We start from the raw sequence: 22,550 nt of genomic DNA, 5'->3' as shown, positions 1-22,550 counted from the left end.
AATCCTAATTAATAAGTCCCCCTTTTACCCTTCTATAAATATACAAAAAGAAATCCAGAAAAAAAGCAAGAACACACAGAAAAAGAAAAACCCAGGAAGAGAAACAGATATAACCTACTTATCAATATCCCCAACTAATTCACAGAACCTAACCGACTAAATACCCATAAATACACATATATACAAATATTATACAAATATGAGTCAGATACCCGCTCACCCAATCCACCCGTGATCCCCAGTCCCTTTTATATTACAGTCTTGTCGATAAAGTCTTAATCCACCCGGCCTGGGAAGTCAGTGACAAATCCAGCAATCCAGTCAGTTAAACTTCGCTGACTCGTACACTGTATTAAAAGGTAATTTAGAAGTAATCTCACCGGTCTGGCGAACGATTCCTTGACACAAGCTGAATCCGTAGCACCCGGTTGTTTCGGTGTTAGCGTCCTTTAATGGCCGCCGCCCGCAGCACAAATGTAAAGTGAAGCCGTGAACTCCAAGATTATTACCGATTAGCCAGCGTTCCTTTTCGTTGAGTCCAATCGGTATTACAATGGAGCCTAACGAACTTTTACCGTTAACTCCTTTACCAAGTCACTTTCCCAGGTCCTTCCTTAAATCGACTTTAACGCACCACTCCTCTTCCTTTAAACTTTCTCGACCTCCTTCCCTTTTTTTATTCCTCCTTAATACGTGCCTCCTCGCCTTTTAAAGAGGGTTCTTCCTTAAGTCACACCCCAGTTCATTTTGGCAAGGACCCCCAGGCCTTGTTTGGACCCCTACTCCCCTTAAAGAGATATCCCACAGACATTACTTGCATTGGACATCACCTTTAAAGGGCAAGCAGCAGAAACAGTTAAAAGCACACAAACAAAACAATATGTGACAACCGTTACAGCGTCCTCCAGAGTCTTCAGTCCCATGCAGATACCAACAGGCCCCTCCTAACGTTTGCTGGGTGCAGACCTACTGAATGAAGCTATCTCGTCAGCCTCGCTTCACTTGAGATCACCAGTCTGCCGGGTGTCTTTCTTCAGCAAGAATCAAACCACCTCACATTTGGATACCAAAACTGTGGAAGAAATAAACATTAATTAAAGAAAGAAACTTATCCTCTACGATAGGACAAGTTTGATTAAACCTCTTTGAGACCGGAACCAGGCACCAGGCAGGAGGAATCTTGTTCATTGTGTCTTTTATTTCTTTACAGTAAATGCTGAAGAGGGAGCAAAAATCACAGCAGTCTGTTACAGAATGGTCACTAAAATCAGGGCAGAGGTCTCTTTTATAAAGAACTGACTTTACAGAACAGTGCTGATTAACGTATATATTTGCTCTGATCAGTTCGTTCACTTACACCCAAATAAACATTTATTCTTCTACACTTTTGTTCTTCTCCTGTCTCTTGCTATTACCCTTGAAATCCCTGTGTATGTGACAACAGTCCACCCTTGTTGTTTGCAGGACATCTGCTGATCTCTTAATCAGCTCCTGGTACATTTTGTGTATTACATCAACCTTCTCCCAGCACATTCTTATCTTTAATTTACTTAACCATTTCAGTAGCTCTCTTCATGACATTTCTTAAACAAATGCTTACAGTTTTCAATATGCACTGCAAACCAGAATATTAAACTCTTGCCACCTCTAAATTATTGTCACACTACGTATAATTTACCAAGCAGTCTGGTAGAGGATAGGACTTTAGGGACCTCCAAGACTCGACCTAATGTTATTCTGGAGGAATAATGTTGAAAGAACTGTCAATGTTTTTGGGGTGAATGGCCTGTTCTCATCAAAATGTTTCAAATGTTGCAATGTTCTACTTACAAAGAATAAATATTCATAGTTTTTCACTCAATTTTCCTTTGAATAAATGGTACTCTGTCCGTTGAAGATTTGTATTTATTATTTAATGGTACTGGTCCCAATTAGAGTGGAAGTTATTTGCACATTTGTGCCCTGTGATGGAATGTCTCTCCATCCTGAGGTGGTTCCATAATGCTGTCAGAATGCTCTTCTTCTCTCCTCAGCCATACAGCATTCAGCACCAGTTATAAAGCACAAGTCCCAATCAGAACAATCCAGGACATTTGTCACATTTTACAGTCACTTATAACAATTGCATTGGAGTGAGGGGACAAGTCTTTCCCAGCCACTTCAAATGGCTGATCAGACCCAACCCTGGGCAGAGAAGCAGTCCATCCTCTGGCACACACACTCATTTGTGAATCACCTGTACATCTTGGGGCTGTGATTAGCTCTGCCGCCTCATTTCACGTAGTTTCACGTTCACATGAGAAAGCAAGTCTGACGTAGCGGACATTTTCACACGGGTACAACTTAGCGGTTCTCCATTAATTGTCTTCACCTTGCCGGTCAAGGCCTCGTAGTTCTTACCACTGTACATTGCCAAGTGTCTGAAAAGTATAAAAACTTTCATAGTGACATTTTATAAAGTTCAGTACATGTTGTTAGAAGATCAAAAAGATTATATAATAACTTAAACTTTATAATATTAAAAAGACTTCATTGGCCATTGTACTTTGTTTCTATGTTAAAGAATTTGTGCATAAAATTTTAGTAAAGATAATGTCGCCCCTTTATATATGTTTTCACAGAATTTTTAACTACAGGACTGTCATCATTTATGGATATGTAATATTCTGTTTCATCTTGTAATGTCTGAAGAATTACATAAATTGTATTATTATCATTATTATTTTTGAACAACCAAAATTTACTTTGGATTTAAGACCCTACCCGTCATATCCCACCCTTCAAATGAGCAGACCAAACGCGTCCTTTGGTGAAAATTGTGGGAGCCGCTCTTTATTTCTCATAAGTTAGATACCAGATAGGAACGTTAACAATAAACAGAACAGAGCAGGAGGACCCTGGACCCCTCAACAGATTGCACATCTGTATTCTTCCTATCAGGACTTGATTTCATTTTATTTTAGATATGGGCCACCTGAACTTTGACCTACAATGATGTGTAATCTGCGGTGGCAGGAGATTACTAAAACTCTAGGGCCAGGCCAAAGACAAGGAGATGTAGGAGTGTTTCATCTTCAGCTAAAGGAGATTATCGATGATATCATGCAGAAGCAGATACTAAGAGTGACTGTGACAAAGTCCACGTTATTGAGTTTGAGAAGAGAGGTCTGTGTCAGGCACACATCCTTCTGTTTCACAGCAGTGGAGATAAGCCATGAGAGATGATGTTATCAACAGGTTGGTAAGTGCTGAGCTGGCATTCCCTGCACAAGACCCTCTCCTTCTTGTGATCAAAGTTAAAATTGTAATCCACAGTCCATGTGGTCATTTGAATCTGTCAGCTCTATTTATGGTAGAGGGTCAATGCTCAAAGAATTTCCTAAAGGAATAATAGGAGGAGACATCAGCCAGTGTTGATGGATATCTGAAAAATAGGCAGTGATGAAGAGTGAAGATTACTGGAAGGACACCGAAGAATGAGTGGTTAATAAATTACAACCTGTAATGTAGAGATCTGTGCTACAGTGAAGAGTGTGAAGTACGTCTTCAAATACACATATAAGGCACATGACTATTGATGATGATGAAATTAGGCAATTCGTGAACCCTCGGTATATTAGCACCTCCAAGGCAGTGTGGTGGTGGTTTGGATTTGATATCTGTGAGCATTCGCATACAATAATGCAGTTAGCAGTTGACTTGACTTGGGAGCATCACATTGTATTTAGGGAGGAAAACAAAGTATGGACATTGGATAGGAGTAGAGATAGAGATACCACCATGACAGCTTGTTTTAAGATGAATGAGGACACACCAGGAGTGAGGGATTATATTTACTGGGAATTTCCTGAGCATTTGAAGATATGAGGCAGAGATGGGCAGTGAGAAGGGAGATAAAACAGATACCGCTATTGTCTAAGACTGCTTGTACTGCACATTACAGGGGCTTGAGGACCTTAGAACAAACAAAGCGGTGGTCTGTGGATCATTCATGGAGGCTGTAAGAGTGAGGAGCCTTGTCAATGATGATCAGTTTTGGAACAGGTCCTTTGAAGAGTCTGTACTATTGCCTCAAAGTGATTATTTACACACTTCTCCTGGTCTTTAATATCCTGCCACAGCTTCTTGTTTGTCTTCTCATTTGTCTTGAGCATATCATTTATTTCTTTCTTTATATCTTTCTTGAGTGGTAGCTGTGGCCATTGCAGTGATCATTACCTTCAGTTCAGACAGATAATTTCAGCGTTCGTGCTCCGCAGGTGAAGTGACAATCCCTGTTACAGCCGATGCTCCTGACTTGCAAGGAGTAGATGAAAATGCGGAAGGCCATTTCCAGTTTCAATGGATCTTCTGGAATTTACGAGCTATCGTGACCTGCATCACTTGTCCATTCACTCCCACTTTTGCTCTCAACTGGAGACGATGAAGTGGCCCGGGGTCCTAGGAAATCTGTGCTTTCGCCTGTCTTTCCCAGGTCAGTCTCTGTAAGGCCGCACCTTGAGGTAGGACTTGGACTTGATGCCTGTCTAGGCTTGGGTGTAGTTTTGGATTTCTTTTCCGTTTCTTTCTGAGCCCCTTTCTTACCGCTCATGTTTATATATGCTTGCATATACTGTGTGGCGGACAGCTGGGTCCCATGCCCGGCAGGGATGCCCCTGCTGCATCTGTTCTGGGGAAGCAGCAATGGACAGCTCAATACCTCCCCCGGGACGCTAAAAGAAAAATGAACACCACTGCAAACAGAGTTCCACTGCAGACATCCATCTCCTGTAACGGACGAGACCAAATCTATAAGGAATGCTTTAGTGAGGATTTAAACACAAGTGTCTTTTTAAATGATCATTCACAAATACGTTATATCAGTGTGTTTAGATAAAGGTCAATCACGTCAAGTTCTTTCTCAAGTCGTGTCACAAATCCCAAACAATGCTGTGACTCTCCAATCAGATCCTAAATTTGATTTTTTTGTTCTGTTCTGTGTATTGTATTGTATTGTATTGACCCCCTTCTTTTGACACCCACTGCACGCCCAACCTACCTGTACAGGGGTCTCTCTTTGAAGTGCCTTTCCTGAGGTTTCTTCCATCTTTTTCCCTACCAGGTTTTTTTTGGGAGTTTTTTCTTGTCTTCTTAGAGAGTCGAGGCTGGGTGGCTGTCAAGAGGCAGGCCTGTTAAAGCCCATTGTGGCACTTCATGTGTGATTTTGGGCTATACAAAAATAAACTGTATTGTATTGTATTGTATTCAGTGCATTGCATTTCATGATCGTAGTGTCTGTCCAAGTGAAATGCCATTATACAAATACACACAGCTGAAGTAATTATGAAGTTAAATGGGGGACATGTGTGAGGGTCTATGTAACAAAAAATCTGGGCGTGCAAATAAAAATATCTCGTGTTGTTGGGAAAGGTCACCCCAAAAACCCTTCTATGATAAAACACGCAGTGTAAAAGGGCAAAACAAAATGTAACAAGTTAGACGATGCATGACATGTTTTAGTGTGCAGTACATCACACCCTGCATGTGCTGACACCAATAAACTGGGAAGCCTGTGTTTCATTAACAAAAGCCACACGTGATATTTCAGAAACACAAAGCAAACCCACAGTAGTCTTATATACAGTGTATTTACAAATATGTTTGTTACTCTGCATTAAGGGAAATGTCTGTTTAATCATATTTCAAATTTAATCCTATAAACATGCATACGACATATGTAAATGTATATGAATATTCAAGCAGTGTGAAACGGCCCTCTGCCTGTAGCAGCCGCACGTCCTCCTTCTGTGTGTAGACGAGCTGCGCCATGGAAAGTGCGCTTACAGTTAAAGCATACAGCATTAATAAGGTAAAAAAATAAATTATTCTATAACCCTTTTAACAATTTAAAGAACATGATAAAAACAAAAGAAAATTGTGTCAGAGTGTCTCTAATTTGATCTTTTTATTTTTTGTGTTCTCCTCGTATGTTGCATCAACACTACAAAGACAAACTGATAATCAATATTAGTGCACCAGGGCAGAAAAGAGAATTCTGGGAAGGGAGACACTTTCAACAGCTTCATCAGTGGAGTGGATTATGTAACCTGCAACTCGTCAGTCTGTGGTTAGGGGAAAAGAAAAGACGTCAGGGGAATAAATAAAATAAAGCTCAGTGCAAAAGGAGAAACCTGAGACGAGAACTGACACCGGAGAGCAAAGTCAAGGAATTTAACACAAAATGACTTCAGCTGTGTGTGTTTATATAATGGCATTTCACCTGAACAGACATCACAATCAGGAAATACGATGAGCTGAATCAAATTTAGGATCTGAGTGGACAGTCACAGCATTGTCTGGGATTAGTGGCACAACTTGACATGAAGAACTTTCATGTGTTTGAAATCAACATGCTGAGGTTTATCTAAACACACAGATATAAAGCATCAGGTATTTGTTAATGATCACTTAAAGACACTTGTGTTCAAATCCTCACTAAAATATTTATGACAAAGAAATAAAATATCAAAACCCATGACTGAGCACACTCCTCTGTATTGTGGCGTTAGATTTTTAACTCTTTTACTCCTTCTGTGTATGAAGCAGCAGGAGCCTATCAAAAGGAAGACATGTGAACGTACACAATATTTATCTGATAAATAACAAAAAGTAACGGCTGAGAGAAACGGCAGTGCTGAAAAGTGAAGAAGTTCTGTGCAACCCAATAGAAGAACTTGAGAAACATGTTAGCAAGTGTCTGATAGACGTAACAGTAAATGACCTCAAATACCAGCAGATTTCAATCTGAATAATCAAAGAAAAGGGCAACACAAACAAACCCACCAAGAGATCAATCACTGAGAGTGAAAGGATCAAAACATTAGTCTGCATGTGGAGCAGCAAAAATGAAAGACAGAAATGACGACAAAAAGATTTCCAAAGATAGTGACTGAAATCAAAAGAACAAAGAAAATATTAAAAATACACAGATTTCTGTTTTGTAAATTAATTTCAGACAAGATGCATTACTATGAGGAAAGCAGTAATCAATCTTCCTTTTCTTAAATTTCATTGTGTTTACCTCAGTAATTCTATGTTTACCCACAGACATGCTAAGACTGTTGTACCTGACCACAGGCGTCTGCAGGTGATATTTAAACAGTCTTTAGAGGGATCACAGCAGCCTCTCTGCCATCTCATTATCGTCAGATGTTCTTTGTCACTCTTAATGAACCCCAGGGGACTCTTTAATTATCACTGTGTGTTTTTAAACAAGTAACCGGTTACCAGCGACACACACAGACAGTCGCAGTGCGGCCCAAGCTGCTGTTATTTGTGATCTTCAGCACTGCTGTTAGTTTTTACAGGCTGACCTGTGATACTCACTGAAAGGCCTGCTGTGATTTTTATATTCAGTTTATATTCAGTACATATTGACATCAGCAGGCTGCCTCAACTTTACTCATTTCTTCTGTACGGCCAACAGCTTGTCTTTAATATAAGAGACGGGACACAGCAGGTGTGATGATAAGCCGTGCATTGCCTGTCTGTGAACTGAAGTCATTTTACTGTCTGTGCCCAGCCGAACTTAAACATGGGGCAGCGTTTCAATGCCAATACTCAGCCAGCTCTCATATCTTAGTGAAAGTCACACATGAGGGAGGATGAAGCTTATATAAATTTCATATGCGGCCAAGAAGCTGTTAACCGTGAGCAGCCATTGACCCTTTGCTACCCCACAACTTCAGACTCTGAGGCTCATTGGCTATTCCTGACACAGGTGTAAAGCCGTGGTGACCTCAAGAGGTGGTCACACACGATGATGAAGGACGACTGTTGTGATGGGTGCTATGTATGTGGTGCCTTGGCTCAATTGCTCCTCTCATAAAGTAGTCATGGAGTTACTGTGGTACAACTAAGATGGTAAGTCCACATCTCAAGAGTCTCAGGCTGTGCTTTGCTACAAGTAGGGCCCGACCTTAACAGTTACCAGGTCTCCATTGACCACCAATTTTAACAAGTTGACCACCAGTTTCTTAGCCCTGATGCCAAGAGTGTCTACCATTTTAGCAGTGCCCTGGTTTGTTGGCATTGTAATGAAATTAGACAGTTCCATATTTTTTGACGTAATAGCTGTAATCCAAAGTGAACGTTTTCACAATTCTTTTGCTGCTGTATTATTGTGGTGGACTGCATTTAAATGTGCCGTTGTATGTGTTATGAAATTGAATCAGCCTCATTGTAGTGTGGGGGCTGCAGACCCCTTTCTTTTTAATGCTATTTATAAAATACTTTCCTTCCTCAGTGTTACACATAAACATGTCTGCTATGCTAGAAGATGACAGCTTCAGGAGTGGCACCAGAATTGTCACACGCACAGAGTACAGCAGCTTTAGAAAATACACTCCGAGCTATGGCTGCTGTTTGTCACTAAACACACAATCCATAAGTCGTCCAGAAAAGCAAAACAGTTCAGGAAAAAGAAACACACCGGGCAACGCAGATGAAATGGCGGAGCACAAATGAATTTGTACTTCTGCTTTAGTTTCATTTCAGGATGGCATGAGAATATTTTACAATTGAGAAGAGAAAGGATATTGTCCTCTTATCTGATTACTTCTCAGATTTGATATCCTCACATTCTAAGAAACCGCGGGTCTTATTTAATGTAATTAATGAAGGTATTTACCCCATTCAGAGACGGCATTAAATAGTCTATTCATTCAGAGAGCAGCTTCTTTCATTCTTTGTCAGCAAAAATCAATAAACTCCGCTCAGCATTCTTTTAACGGGTTATGTACTTCTGTTGTTAATCATGGCATTGTTGTGGACTCCTGTGATGTTGATTCACTTTCACAGCTATGAAGCACCGTTGACACACTTAGACCTACTTTTGATCCTCTTGATATCTTGGGTCCAGTATTGCTGGCTATTATAAATGCTTCTGTTAGTGAGATCAATTCTGTGCTCAAGAGTTGCTTTGTCCAGCTTTGTCGGTTTTGCCAATATTAAGCCTTTCTTATCTCCTCGCGATCTTGAAGAAGTTACTCCTGCTTTTATCGTTTCTCAGCTTGATTACTGCAATTCGTTGTATTCTTGGATCAGCAAATCCCTCATCTGCAGGTGTTAATTGTTCCAGAATGCTGCTGCATGTTTTTTGGTTGGGTCAAGAAAATTTGATTCTGTTTCTCTAATTTTAGCCTCTTTACACTGGATGCTGTTAGTTTCAGAACTGATGTTAAAATTTTACTGTTGGTTTTTAAATCAATACATAGATACGCTCCTGCCTAATTATCTGAATTGTGTGTTCTACAGCAGCCATCCAGAGAGCTTAGATCTACCGGTACGTTCTTTCTTGTTGTCTCTCGTACTAAATGTAAAACTAAGAGGGACAGGGCCGCTGCACCTCGTCTGTGGAATTCATTACCTAATGACATTAAGGAGTCACCCTCAGTTAAACCGTTCAAAACGAGATTGAGATTTCTATTCTAGCTTTCCATGGCTTTCTGTGATACTGACGGTTCCTTCCTCATAGTCATTTGTTTGTTTCAATTTACTGCTGGCTTGTATTTTGTTCTATTTATTTTACTTATGATTATTGTATACTAGCCGTCCCCCGCAGCTCTGCCCACAGAGTAGTGAAACAGGACAGTGAGGAGGGTCCTGTCCGGCTCCCCACTCCTGACGTCACGATTCCCCATCCCCTCGGCCCGCAGCCTGTGTCTCGGATTAGCGTGAATATATCGCCCCTGCAAGGAAACTTTGATTTTATTCTTTGATGAGAGAAATCATAAAATCAACCGGAATGTTCAAGCAAATTATAGAAAGAAAACAGATCTAAATCCATTAAGTAGTTCTCTCATGAAAAGCAGACAGAGATGCAGGCAGACATTTGATTTTATATACTGTGATATAATAATCAGATGAGACAGATTGAGTTGGGGAGCCTCCCCGTATGCTGGCCGTAGGTTCCAGTTGCTGGCAACAAAGTCAAAGGTCAGAACAAAAATCAGAAACACTTGACAAACAATCATGGAGTTACGAAGCTTTTATAGAGGGTCAAATTAAAAAAATGGATGTGATGAAGATTGAGGGAGCTGGAGATGACGTCAGAAAAGGAGGGACAGAACTGAAGTCATCAGGACGTGACCAGAAATGAGGTGACTCCATGGAGCCAGAAAGGAGCGTTTCTTCATTGTGTGGATCGGTGCGTTTGTCAAGTTACAGGCTTTTTATTCAGGCGTCTTTCAGTAGATGAAAAGGAGAGAAGAGTATTAATGCCATGTCTCAGACCCCCATCTCTTGTAGTTTCACGCTCGATCGACCTGCTGACTGTCCCCTAATCGTGCACGTGTGACAATATATTTAGAGATTATATTGTAAAGCACTTTGACTACAGCATTACTGATGTTGTTTTAAATGTTACATTATTTCTTTACATGGGATTAGCACAGAGACATATAAGATAATAAAGAACGTGTACATCAAATAATAAACATCAATATCTACGAGTAACATGGATACACACTGGGACCGTCCACACACTGACCCCAAAGGCTCTTCATCTTTGCTTTCTTTCCTTTTCCACTCCTATTTAAGGACTTGCCTCTCTTTTCATTTTCCTTTTTGAAATGACATCAACGGTCATCTTTCTTCTACGTACTAACTGTCCACTTTTGCTAAAAATTACATGAAGCCACAAACTCAAAGCCCCTGCCTTATTTCAAGATGGTCTTGTATTTGACTTGCGTACCCAGTGCACTGGAAATTGTACTCTTTGTACATCTTTAACTAGTCTCTTGTGTGGTGTACTGTTCCAGATTGCTTTAAATCTTTTGTTCCTGTTCCCAAAACTGATCAAATTAGCTGCCTCAGTGATTACAGGCCTATTGTTCTTACAGCAGTTCCAATGACAATGTTTGAAATGCTTGTTCTAACCCATCTTAAGTCTGTTACTGCTACTGACCTCGACTCCCTTCAGTTTACATATCGATCAAATAGATCTGTGGACGATGTTCTCAACACGGGACTTCACTTTGTACTTGGAGCAGCTGGACTGTAAAGGAACTTACATCAGAATACCGTTTGTAGACGTCAGTTCAGCTTTTAACACCATTGTTCATGAACTGTTGTTAAGTAAACTTCTACAGAATGAACTGAATCCTACCATCAGTAAATGGTAATGAAAGAGCTTACAGAAAGGAGGAGTCTCTTCTTATGTCTTGGTGGGCTTCTGACAACCTGGTGCTCAACACCACCAAGACAGTGGAAACGGTCATTGACTTTCACAAACAGCAGATTTGCTCCTTCAGACCGACATTTGTGAATATTTGTGAAATCTCATTAGCCGCAGCTGCACACCTCATACAGAATACAACACAATTAATCCTTCAGAGAACAGCTTTGTGTTCAGTTCTATAAAAACAGTGAAACTTAAACCTTTAATAAAGGAATTACGTTTAGATTTGAAGAACTCTCTGCCTGTCATCGCTGTTTAAAAGTAGTTTATATATATGTTAAAACGTTTTTACTATTTTCAATGAAGGAAGATTGACTTTATTTATTGTGTGTGTAGTTTTTGTATTGAGGATTATTGGAGTTCACTGTGCCAACTGTAAATACAACCTCATTTATTTCTGTTTTTGTTCTTTTTTATTTGCTTTTTGATGGAGGGTCAGCGCTGAAGGCCCATCTGACTGCTTGTTTTTGTTGTATACCACTTGTGTAATAAACTTGCACCTTTCACACGTCATGTTTGGTCCGTGTCTCTTCTCTCCTCTGATCCTGCTCAGCTCGTGATCTAATAGACCTCCAGACTGTAGGTTGGGGGCCACTCTCCGACTACAGGGGATATCACAACCACCGCACCGGACAACCAGTGAGACAACCTGATTCTGTCCTGTGGATTGTGTACGGAACTCAACTGTGCAAATGGTGAGGCCTGTGCGTTCTTTTCATTTCCAAGAAGAGATGACAACACTCAAATGAGTGAAGTTGACCACATTTGTAGTGTTTTTAAAAGACTCTAATATTATTCTGTCAGGTTCAAGAATAAAGGAAGTTTGAAAGGACTTTCTGTGCAACTGTAGATACAAACTTTGACAAATGGTAGCAGAAGTGGGGCTGCAAAGAATGGATCAAAGCAAAATGTTGAGGACTGGACCTCATCAGTGTTTTCATCAGTGTTGCAGTGCATTTGAAGCAGAATACTAAGCACTCGGGTTGTCCAAGGAGCCATCTTCATCAGTACATCCCTGAGACGGGCAAGGGCAGGAGCGGCCGCCATAGCCTCATCTTGCCCCGGTGGTAGCAGGATATGATATGCTTCTTGGGGATCCTTTGGTGCAAGGACCCCACTCCTGGTACCATGTGATGTGTGATTCACTGTCTTGCACCCTAAAGATGAGTCTGAGTCTGAATCTCAGGGCTTCAGGAAAAACCAGCTTTATTCCAATACAAAGAAGAACAGCAAGATTATTTATTCAACCCAGAGCTACCACTTCCCCACACACAGATACAGTTAGAATGTTCCCTGCATCACCCATCGGGTGACGGGCGTGTTTCACGGGGAGGCTGTGACCTTGCAATTACCTCAGCGATGGACAAGCAGCTCTTGCCAGAACAGTCAATGGTCTTCTGGTGTGCAGCCCTTTTGGGAAGGGTCTCAAAAGAGCTGAGGAGTGCAAAATACCCCCACCTCTTAACTTTGGCCACACTGGTGTGGACAAAGCGACCATCGAAGCCATGCTCAGCCAGGCGCAAGAGAACGTCAGTGCTGACATGAGGAGCCTGTTGACGGTGGCGAACATCAAAAGCAAATGACTGTATGCTAATAAACCAGAGAGTGAGCCAGGCATTCACATCCTTCTGTCTGTAGAGCCACTGAAGTGGGGCGTAGTCTGTCACATGGGTAAACCACACAAGTACTACCAGAGGGCCTCGACTGCCCATTTAATCAGCAGACATTCCTTCTCAATGGTTGAGTAAATACGTTCCCTGGGAAGCAGCTTCCTGCTGAGAAACATGACGGGACCTTCCTCCCCATTGAAACATTGAGAAAGCACCGACCCCAATCTGAAAGCACTTGCCTCAGTCTGCAGAACAAATTCCTTCAGAAAGTCTGGATTTCACTCAGGTCTTGGCCACCTGCAGAGCACCTCTTTCTGTGATGGAACAGCTGGCTGACTTTCATTACCACCCAGTCACTTGCATCGTCGATCTCCCTAAACTTGACAACCACTTCGGACCTCAGCAAAGCAGTACGGGGGGAGCACAATGCTGCGTCAGGTGCCAGGATAGCAGAGACTGCCACTCAGACAGAGTTTGCCTGCCTGCAACGAGCCAACAGCAGCTTAGACTTTACATTCAAACAAGAACCATGTCATGGATGACTCTTACTACATGGAGAGGGAGGACCAAAACTTTACAACACCACACATTTATTTATTTATTTATTTATTTATTTATTTATTTATTTATTTATCATATGATTGATTGGCTGTTCTGTGAGTTTGTATGATTTCTTTTTTATATTTCTGCATCTGTATGTATTTTAATTTCCCATTCGGACTAATAAATTTAATCTAATCTAAAATATATGGGATTCATCTATAGAGAATGTTTTTAAGATTATGTCTGATATTTGATTAAACATACATTTTCCTTAATACAGAATGTGGTGGATGGCTGGAGCTCACACCCAGTCGGGACACTTGGAGGATGGAAGGACCAGGAGAGGAGCAGCACCTCCCCTGGGACACGAGAAGGCAGCCACCCTGGTGGGTGTTGGGGCCACATGGGGCACATGGACATTGGCTAAGCCCTGGACTGCAGCATTTTCGGCAAACCAGGAAGTGCTGCAGGAAGGTCATCAGGGAGCACCTGGAGTACATCTGGGTGATTATAAAAGGAGCTGCGTCGAAGGAGGAGTCGGGAGGCAGAGATGAAGAAAGACTGTGAGCAATAGTGCTGGTGGGTTGTGCACTATGTGTGAGGTGCAAAGGACTGTGTAGTGAAGACTTTGGACTTCTGTGTGTCCTGGTGTCTGTCTGTAGTCGGGCTGGTCTTCCACAAGAGTAACAAACATATTTGTAAATACACTGCGTGTATGTAGACATGCAAAATACTGTGTGTTCAGTTTGTGTTTCCTAAAGATCATGTGTGGCTTTTGTGTTTCCTCTGAAAAATTAAACACAGGCTTCACAAAGAATCCAATTTATTGGTATCGGCATGTTTAGGATGTGATGTACTCCATGCTAAAACATCTCATGCCTTGTCTAACTGGTTATGTTGTGTTTTTCCCTTGTATGCTGCGTGTTTTATCATGGAAGGGTTTTGGGGTGACCCTTTCCAACAGCATGAGATATTTTTATTCCCATACCAGATTCTTTGTTACGTAGACCCTCACACATGTTCCCCACCTCTAATTCTCTTATTAATTCACTCACCTGGTCTGGAAGGAGACACAGCCAGCAGACACTCACTTGATCGTGGACTACGGATTCTGACTTCACTCTGAACTGACTGCTACTGTGCTACACTTCACCTATTAGAAGACGTCTCCTCTGTTCTCTGTAACCCCAGATGGCAAAACTGAGCAAATAGTAATGCAAGCAAGTGGAGTAGGCAATAAACCTTTATTCAGTCATTATAGAGTTTAACATTCTTAAATGTGCCCAAAAAAGTGAAAACAAATACAAAGGTAATAGGATGTGCAAATCAGAGATACAAACTGGCTATCTGTGGAGCTGTCACAGATGATACAACACCAACACACCTAAATGTGTGAGGCATTTCAGTCTCTTAGTGACTGTGTGGCTATGATTGTTCTGCTTCTCTTCTTTTCTATATCGTCACTTCAGTTCAGCAGATGATGACTTTTTAAAGATTGTGAGGGCCAAGTTGAACACTTCTAGCCCCTCTCTGTCTAACGTCATTTTCACAGACCGTATCAGTACACGTCTATGAGGTGAGTATGCACAAAGATAACCAATGGTTCAGGAGCTTCACTTTTACACATGTGGGAAGTCCAAAAAATGTTTTAAAGATCTGACCTTCTAATTCTGAATGGTCTGCAAATGGTGTCTGTCTGCTCTTCAGACTGCAGAGAAAATCCCCTCAGTGTGAAACGGCCCTCTGTCTGTAGCAACACATCCTCCTTCTATGTGTACACGAGCTGCTCCTTGGAAAGCACACTTACAGTTAAATTATACAGTAATAAGAACATTAAAAAATAAATTTGTGTATAATACTCTGAACAAATGAAATAATGTGATATAAAACATAATAAGATCACTTTACACTGTGTCATATTAGATCTTTTAATGTTTGATTTTTGCAACAACACTACAAAGACAAATTCCTCACCACATTAGTGCACCAGGCCAATAAGGAGAATTCTGGGAAGGGAGACACTTCAACAACTTCATCAGTGGAACAGACGGTGTAAACTGCAGCTTGTCAGCCTGTGGTTAGGAGAAAGAAGAGACGTCAAGGGAACAAATAAAATAAAACTCAGTGTAAAGTGGAGAAACCTGAGACGAGACCTGACACCAGAGAGCAAAGTCAAGGAATTTAACACAAAATGACTTCAGCTGTGTGTGTTTATATAATGGCATTTCACCTGAACAGACATCACAATCAGGAAATACGATGAGCTGAATCAAATTTAGGATCTGAGTGGACAGTCACAGCATCATCTGGGATTAGTGACACGACTTGACACAAAGAACTTTCACATGTTTGAAATCAACATGCTGAGGTTTATCTAAACACACGGATATCAAGTGTCAGGTCTTTGTTAATGATCACTTAAAGACACTTGTGTTCAAATCCTGACTAAAGTATTCATGACAGAGAAATGAAATATCAAAACACACGAATGAGCACACACCTCTGCATTGTGTCGTTAGATTTATAAATGGCTTACAAGATAACTGAACTCTTTCTGTGTATGAAGCAGCAGGAGTCATTGTGCTCTACAACAACCCAGCAGCCATTTGAGATATGAAAGAAAGAAAGCCTGAATAACCTGTGATGTGACTATCAAAAGGAATAAATGTGTACCTATGTAGTATTTATCTGAGCATAAATAATAAGAATAAAAGACCGAGAGAAACTACAGGGCTGAAAAGTGAGGAAGTTCAATTACAGCTGCAGAAACCCAAGAGCAGAACTTGACATCAGAGAGAAAATGAAAGGTGATGTTCATCCCACTGACGAGTATTCACAGTCATCACCAATACCATCGCTCACTCGAGTTCATGAACTGCATCATAATAGTCCTCAGGATTTCTATATCCCCTGACCGCCCGTGTTACAGGTTGGTTGAAATCCCTGCATTGTTTTCCATGGTGCATTAGAGTTCTCTCTGTGTCAAGCAACACTCAGTTTACACACAAAGCACAGCCATCTGTGTGTCCTTGTTAGAGTCGAGCAACCATCTCACACAACCTTCTCCTGTATTTCACAAACAGTTGTTCTGAGTTAATTGGTGCATCAAAGACAGAAATGAAGGCAAAGAGTCAAAGCAGCTGCGGCTCATCCCAAAGAGTTCAGACTCTTCTGAGGACCTGCTCCATAACTAATCATCGTTGACAAGGCCTCTCGCTCTTGCCATCCTCTATGACTGATCCATCTCGTGAGTTGTAATAAGATTTGGGGCTCCCCTGTCCCTTTGACTTCACACCCTCTAATGCTGAACATCACACTGTGGTTTGGCTCTGGTTGTTTTTGGTGTCTCCTGGGCCCACACTGCTACAATGGCCGTGGTATTCTTATGATTTCACTCTCCATGTTCCTCTGGTGTTTCTACTGCCTGAGTATTGTGTGTGCACAGACGTCCTTAATAATTTGCACATTCATATCCTCAGACAATTCATCATTCCTGGTCTGGTGCATCACATCTGTATTTCTTTTGCCCCTGACTTCCTTAGCCTTGGGTTTTTCACATTGTCTCATCATACGTTTATGCATTTGATTCTTTTCCCTAATGGAAGCTTATTGCTTTGGAGATACAGCTGTCAGTTTCTCTCCATCTAGCAGTAACTCTCTGTTTGACATATTAGGTGTTAACATTGGCAGTACACCATCTATTGGAATGTGGTTTTGTAATTCAGGTAGCAAGAAGGTTCACTGCATTTGTCATTTCAACAGATGGCACATCACAATCATTAGCACTATGTTTATGAATCCCATACCAAATGTCTTATAACAGAAATAGAGCAACCTGACAGACACAGAGATACACAGAAACACAGACAGACACTCCATATGTCTCTGTTATATGCCATTTGGTACAACCATCTGTTGGAATGACAAATGTGATGAATTGAATTACTACAAATGCTTGTGAAGCACCGTATGTTGGACACACAGACACACAGACTTTGTCCTTTTATTAAGGTGGATAAGCTGATTTCTGTCCGTCTGGCAGTTACTCTCTGCCTGATCTATTCAGTGTTAATGTTTGCAGTGCTGTGTGCCTGCCCCATTGCTATGTCTCTGTGATACGCCATTTAGTACAGGATTTGTACAAGCAGTGTTTTTAATGTTTGTTATACGCCATCTATTACAATGACAAATGCAATGCATTTTACCACTAACAAGGGTTACGAAGTGCCATCTGTTGGAAAGGCAGAGAAAAAGCAACTGGATAAAAAGACACACAGAAACTTTAATTAACTCTTTTAGGGCTAATTTTTTTTTTGTTTCTTTTCTCCCAGGGCTGAATATTTTTTAAAAAAGAACACAAAGCAATTGTTTAACATATCAAAGCAACAAAAAATATTTACTTTTGAGAAATGTTACTGTCTTGTATGTTGTATGAGCCTGCATACTCTATGATTTCACACACATATCACATACATGTTACACAGCAAAGTCCTGCCAAGTCTGATTTCGCTCAAAGCAGCCAATTTCAGTCATTGCCCCATTGCACTGCTGACAGTACGTGTTGCTTTGGTGGCTCCTTTTCAATTGACTGTTGCTGCACTTTCTTACATATGTTGTCAGTGTGACAGTAGAGAGACAAGTCACCCGTTTGACGTCATGCCATGCCACTGCCACCAAGTTATCCACCCTCATGAACACCGTATTGTCACCTCTTTTCATCTTCAGCCTGTGAAGGCCTGTGTCTCCTCCTCACCCTCACTGTGCCACAAGCTCCAATTCCTCTTCTCTGTAGCTCCATGAACAATTCTACTGATGTATAAAAATTGTCCAAATGTATACAACATGACCCAAATGTTCATAGCCCTGAAGCAGCTCCAGCACAACCTGACTTGTCAAGGGACAGTTCTCTCTTTAAAAGGAATACTTTCTGTATATGTAATTACTTTCAGACAGAAACCAGTGTTTGCTTCTGCCAGTACAAAATCCTTTATGCCATACTTTGTGGGCTTGTCTGGCATATACTGGCGTCCCTTGTATTGTATCATAGATTCATCCACAGACAAATCATGGCCAGGCTGATCAAATTGTTTGTATGTTGGTTCCACAATGTCAAGCAGGGGCTGAACTTTACACATGGGGTTATAGCCTGGCTCACCCCTTGGGCTTTACTTCTGGTTATCACAGACGTGAATAAAACTCTGCAGCATCACGTACCTAACATCACGCGACCTAACCTGTCCAAAGCCACCAGGGGACAAAGCACGTTTGGACCAATGCTCCCTGAAGTTATATCACCAGTCCTGTCCCATCTCTATTTGTAATGCCACAACGCCCTTCATCTCGTCTTTTGTTGTGGGTTTCCACTTTGAAGAACGATAATGCAGTGCAAGCGCAGCCCGCAATTCAAATACATTTCTCTGCCTACCTGTTTGTGTCGTCTGACAGTAGCTGAAAAGCAGTATCAGGAGAGAGCAGCATGAAGTAGTCCAGCGGCTGGTGATCTGTCGTGTCCAACAGCAAGCCATGCCATCTTGTGAAGTCCGGTAGCCAGTTTGGCTCCCACAGATCAATGTCTGGGTATTCCTCCCACGTGAACCTTGTTGTGGGTGCATCAGCTGTGTGAATGTGCTCAGCTGGCAGCCAATCAGCTGGGGTGGCTTCAGCTGGTGTCCGATCAACTGATGCCGGCTTCTCACTCTCTTGTTCGATTGTCTGATCACTGTCAACAAAATGAGATTCTGAAAAATCAGAGTCAGACACAGCGATAATTCACAAAACATCGTCTGTCGAGTATTTTCTGTTCTGCACTCGCTTATCTCCCTTGTGACATGTCGATGCCATCTTGCCTTTGTTTACATTTTACAACTCACGCAGAGTCAATGAGTCTAGCATTCCTCCAAGCACAGAGGGAATGCCTGTGACGTGACAGTGAGTTTTGTCACCATCAACCCCTCCTGTCGACAAAAGTCGACATCCGCCCTAAAAAAGGTTGGGTGGATATAATGAGCTGACCTGCTGTTTTGTGGACAGGAAAAATTACGTATGGACTGATGCTGATCTGGGGCAGCATGGTGGAGCAGTGGTAGTGCTGCTGCCTCACAGTAAGGAGACCTGGGTTCACTTCCAAAGGTCCTCCCTACGTGGAGTTTGCATGTTCTCTCTGTGTCTCTGTGGGTTTCCTCCCACAGTCCAAAGACATGCAGGTTAGGTGCATTGGCAATCCTAAATTGTCCCTGGTGTGTGCCTGGTGTGTGTGTGCCCTGCGGTGGGCTGGCATCCTGCCCAGGATTTGTTCCTGCCTTGCCCCCTGTGTTGGCTGGGATTGACTGCAGCAGACCCCCGTGACCCTGTGTTAGGATGTAGCGTGTTGGACAATGACTGACTGACTGACTGATGCTGATCTGTGGACTGACAGTTGGTAAATCTGCTGTACACATCAGGGCGCTATATAACCTGACATTCTCTTAACCGTCTTAATGGTTTCTGAATGAGTCCATTATAACACTTAAGTCCTCTCATACGCAGTACTTTTAAGTTTCAGACCTGCCATTGTGTATTCACAGTGATGATGGGTGCAGAGCTGCTTTGCAACATGAAGCCTGATGACCTGCTATCTCCCAAAATGCATTGCAGTATGCGGACTAATGACATAAATATGTGACATGTGACAGTACAAGGTGCTTCAGTGACGCAAGGAGAGACGAGAGGACCTCACATGAAGTTTGTATTAACAGACCACCGGTGTGTCACGTATGAAGTCTTATGTGGTGAGGACCACTTCACTGTCTGTGATGATGAAGAGGGAATGACAACAACATGACACAACTCAGTGACACAGCAAATGTCATCAAAATAAAAAGCACATCAGTGAGCGCTGCTGCATTGGAATTCTGAGAGTTTACCTGCCACTGCCACAGAGAAATGCATGTTGTATGTCTGAGGATTTAAGAAAAGAAAGACGTCCAGAAAATCAGACAAAGACAATCAGGACAACGTCAGACTGACAGAGAGCAATGGGGGGAATACTGTTTGGAATTTAATGTGAGGGTCCGGAAAAGACAAAAACACACAGCTGTTACTGTACACTGTATGTGTGTGTGTGTGAGGGCCTCTCATGAGCACAGGGTGGTCCAGCACACTCCATGGAGGAGTCAGAGGGGCTCTGAGCAGCACAGCACAGCATGGAGTGTCAGACCACCACTGGGCACAACCTCAGCTCATCTGAACCTGCTGATTTAATGTGCTGCTCGCTGTGATGAGGAAAGAAAGTCAAAGTGACTGAGAACAAAAAAACAAAAACAGCAGACAGAGGAGAAGAAGGAAACTGCAGAGAGCCAGCAGCTGGACCACTGTGGAGCTGTGAGGAGAGACCACCGCAGCCCTGAGCGGCTCCTGATAAACAAATATAATGAAGACATCTGAGATTTGATGAACTCATTAGTGAGTAAGAACTGAAATGAACAAACAAACATCCTGAGAGAATTTGTGAAGCAAACACAGCAGAGAGTTGCCTCATGTGAATTACGTCAGCAGAGAGAATATGGCAGTCGCAGGGCCTCAGTGTATAAACATCTCAGTGTGCAGGCAGGACGGCTCAGTCAGGGACACACATGGAGTGGAATGGAATGAAACTTGGCCGTTGTTATTCTCACAGAAATACATCTTGTTATAAACTGATTTATGGAACTGAAGTTTATCCACTTTATTACACTTTCTCGTGTCTTTTGCTTTTCTCGACAGTCTTTGGAAATCTTCTTGTCATCATTTCTATTTCTCATTTTGTTCAGCTGCACACGCCGACTAATCTTCTGATCCTTTCACTCGCAGCGGCCGATTTCTTATCAGGTTTCTTTGTGATGCCCTTTTCTTTGATTGGCATGATAGAAACTTGCTGGTACTTTGGAGTTCTTTATTGTTATTTGTATCAGGGACTTGTAAATATTCTTAACACAGTAGTTGTATATAATGTGGTTTTAATATCCATTGATCGCTACATTGCTGTCTGCCATCCTTTCTTTTACAGCTCAAAAATAACTTTAACTGTGGCAAAGGTCAGCATTGCTGTAGTGTGGCTGTTTGCACTTTTCATTACACTCGTACTTTTAGGGTTTAGTAATTTTATAACAGAGATATGTGAAGGAACTTGTTTAGCATTCACTTCTTATGAAATGGGCATTTTTATTTTACTTGTAACTTTTTTTATTCCTTATTCACTGATGATTGGTTTCTATATCAGAATATTTGTAGTTGCAAGAAGCCATTCAAGAGCCATCAACTGTATGATAGAAAAGAGACAAACTGTGGAGTTGAGTGACAGAAAAATATCAAAACCGTCTGAAAGAAAAGCCGCAAAAACATTAGGAGTAGTCGTGGGGGCTTTTATTATCTGCTGGCTGCCTGTTTATATGTACAATTTTTTTGATGATGGTAGTAACATAATTGCACAAAACATCAGGAATGTCTTGGTGTTGGTCAGTGAAGTGAACTTTGGAGTTAATCCAATTCTTTATGCTTTTCTTTATTCCTGGTTCAGAAAAGCTCTGAAAATCATCCTGAATTGTAAAATATTTAGTCCAGCTTCTTCAGTGCTCAATTTACTGTAAATGTTAAAGAAAATAAAAAAATTAATTATCTGAGATTAGATGTTTTTAATTATTTGTACATTATTCCTTTGCTCATTTTTCATATTAACAGTACAAAACTCTGACATATTTCTTAACAATACAATCATTTCTTATTTGCTGTTTTTTTGAAGGCTGTTTTTGTTAAATTGTACTTTATTCGTGTAGAGTGTACACTGTTTATGATTATTACTTATTTCACCATAGTTATTTTCATAAGTCTTCTCCTTATTTCAATGTGTAATAAACAGCACTGTAAATGTAGGAGACTCCTGGCAATTCACAGAAACACTTCAGTAAAATGTAAAGTGATTATTGCTGTTTCCATTATTATGGGTAAGAATTATTTTATTTCAACATAAATTAAATTCTGTGCTGAATTTTACCTAATATCTGGAAATATAAAAATCTTTTAATATATAATTTGCACAGACTTTCAGATTTCACAACTAAAAACTCCACAGCTGAGCTCAGACGACAGCCGACATTCTGTTCAGCTTTGGTCAGGCGGGTGGGGATTTGATTAAGAGTCAAACTCTATGAAATGTTCCTTTATGA

The 22,550-nt window shown here is 41.3% G+C and overlaps 1 protein-coding gene across 3 annotated transcripts in view; it reads left to right on the top strand.

The window, feature by feature from the left end:
• LOC127527249 (trace amine-associated receptor 1-like) overlaps positions 1-22,240 on the top strand; it is a 112,721-nt gene extending 90,481 nt beyond the window's left edge. Inside the window, exon 3 of one of the 3 annotated variants that reach the window (XM_051925355.1) lies at positions 21,423-22,240. In XM_051925355.1, coding sequence (XP_051781315.1) covers positions 21,423-21,974 — 552 coding nt within the window. In that variant the 3' untranslated portion in view covers positions 21,975-22,240. Of the gene's footprint in view, positions 1-21,216 lie in introns of all 3 variants that reach the window. The other 2 variants (XM_051925354.1, XM_051925353.1) reach the window with 2 other exon arrangements.
• Positions 22,241-22,550: the final 310 nt, after the last annotated feature.

The sequence above is a fragment of the Erpetoichthys calabaricus genome, chromosome 3 (assembly GCF_900747795.2).
Source record: "Erpetoichthys calabaricus chromosome 3, fErpCal1.3, whole genome shotgun sequence".
Taxonomy (NCBI): Eukaryota; Metazoa; Chordata; class Cladistia; order Polypteriformes; family Polypteridae; genus Erpetoichthys; species Erpetoichthys calabaricus.
This window is presented reverse-complemented; position numbering and strand designations above follow the sequence as displayed.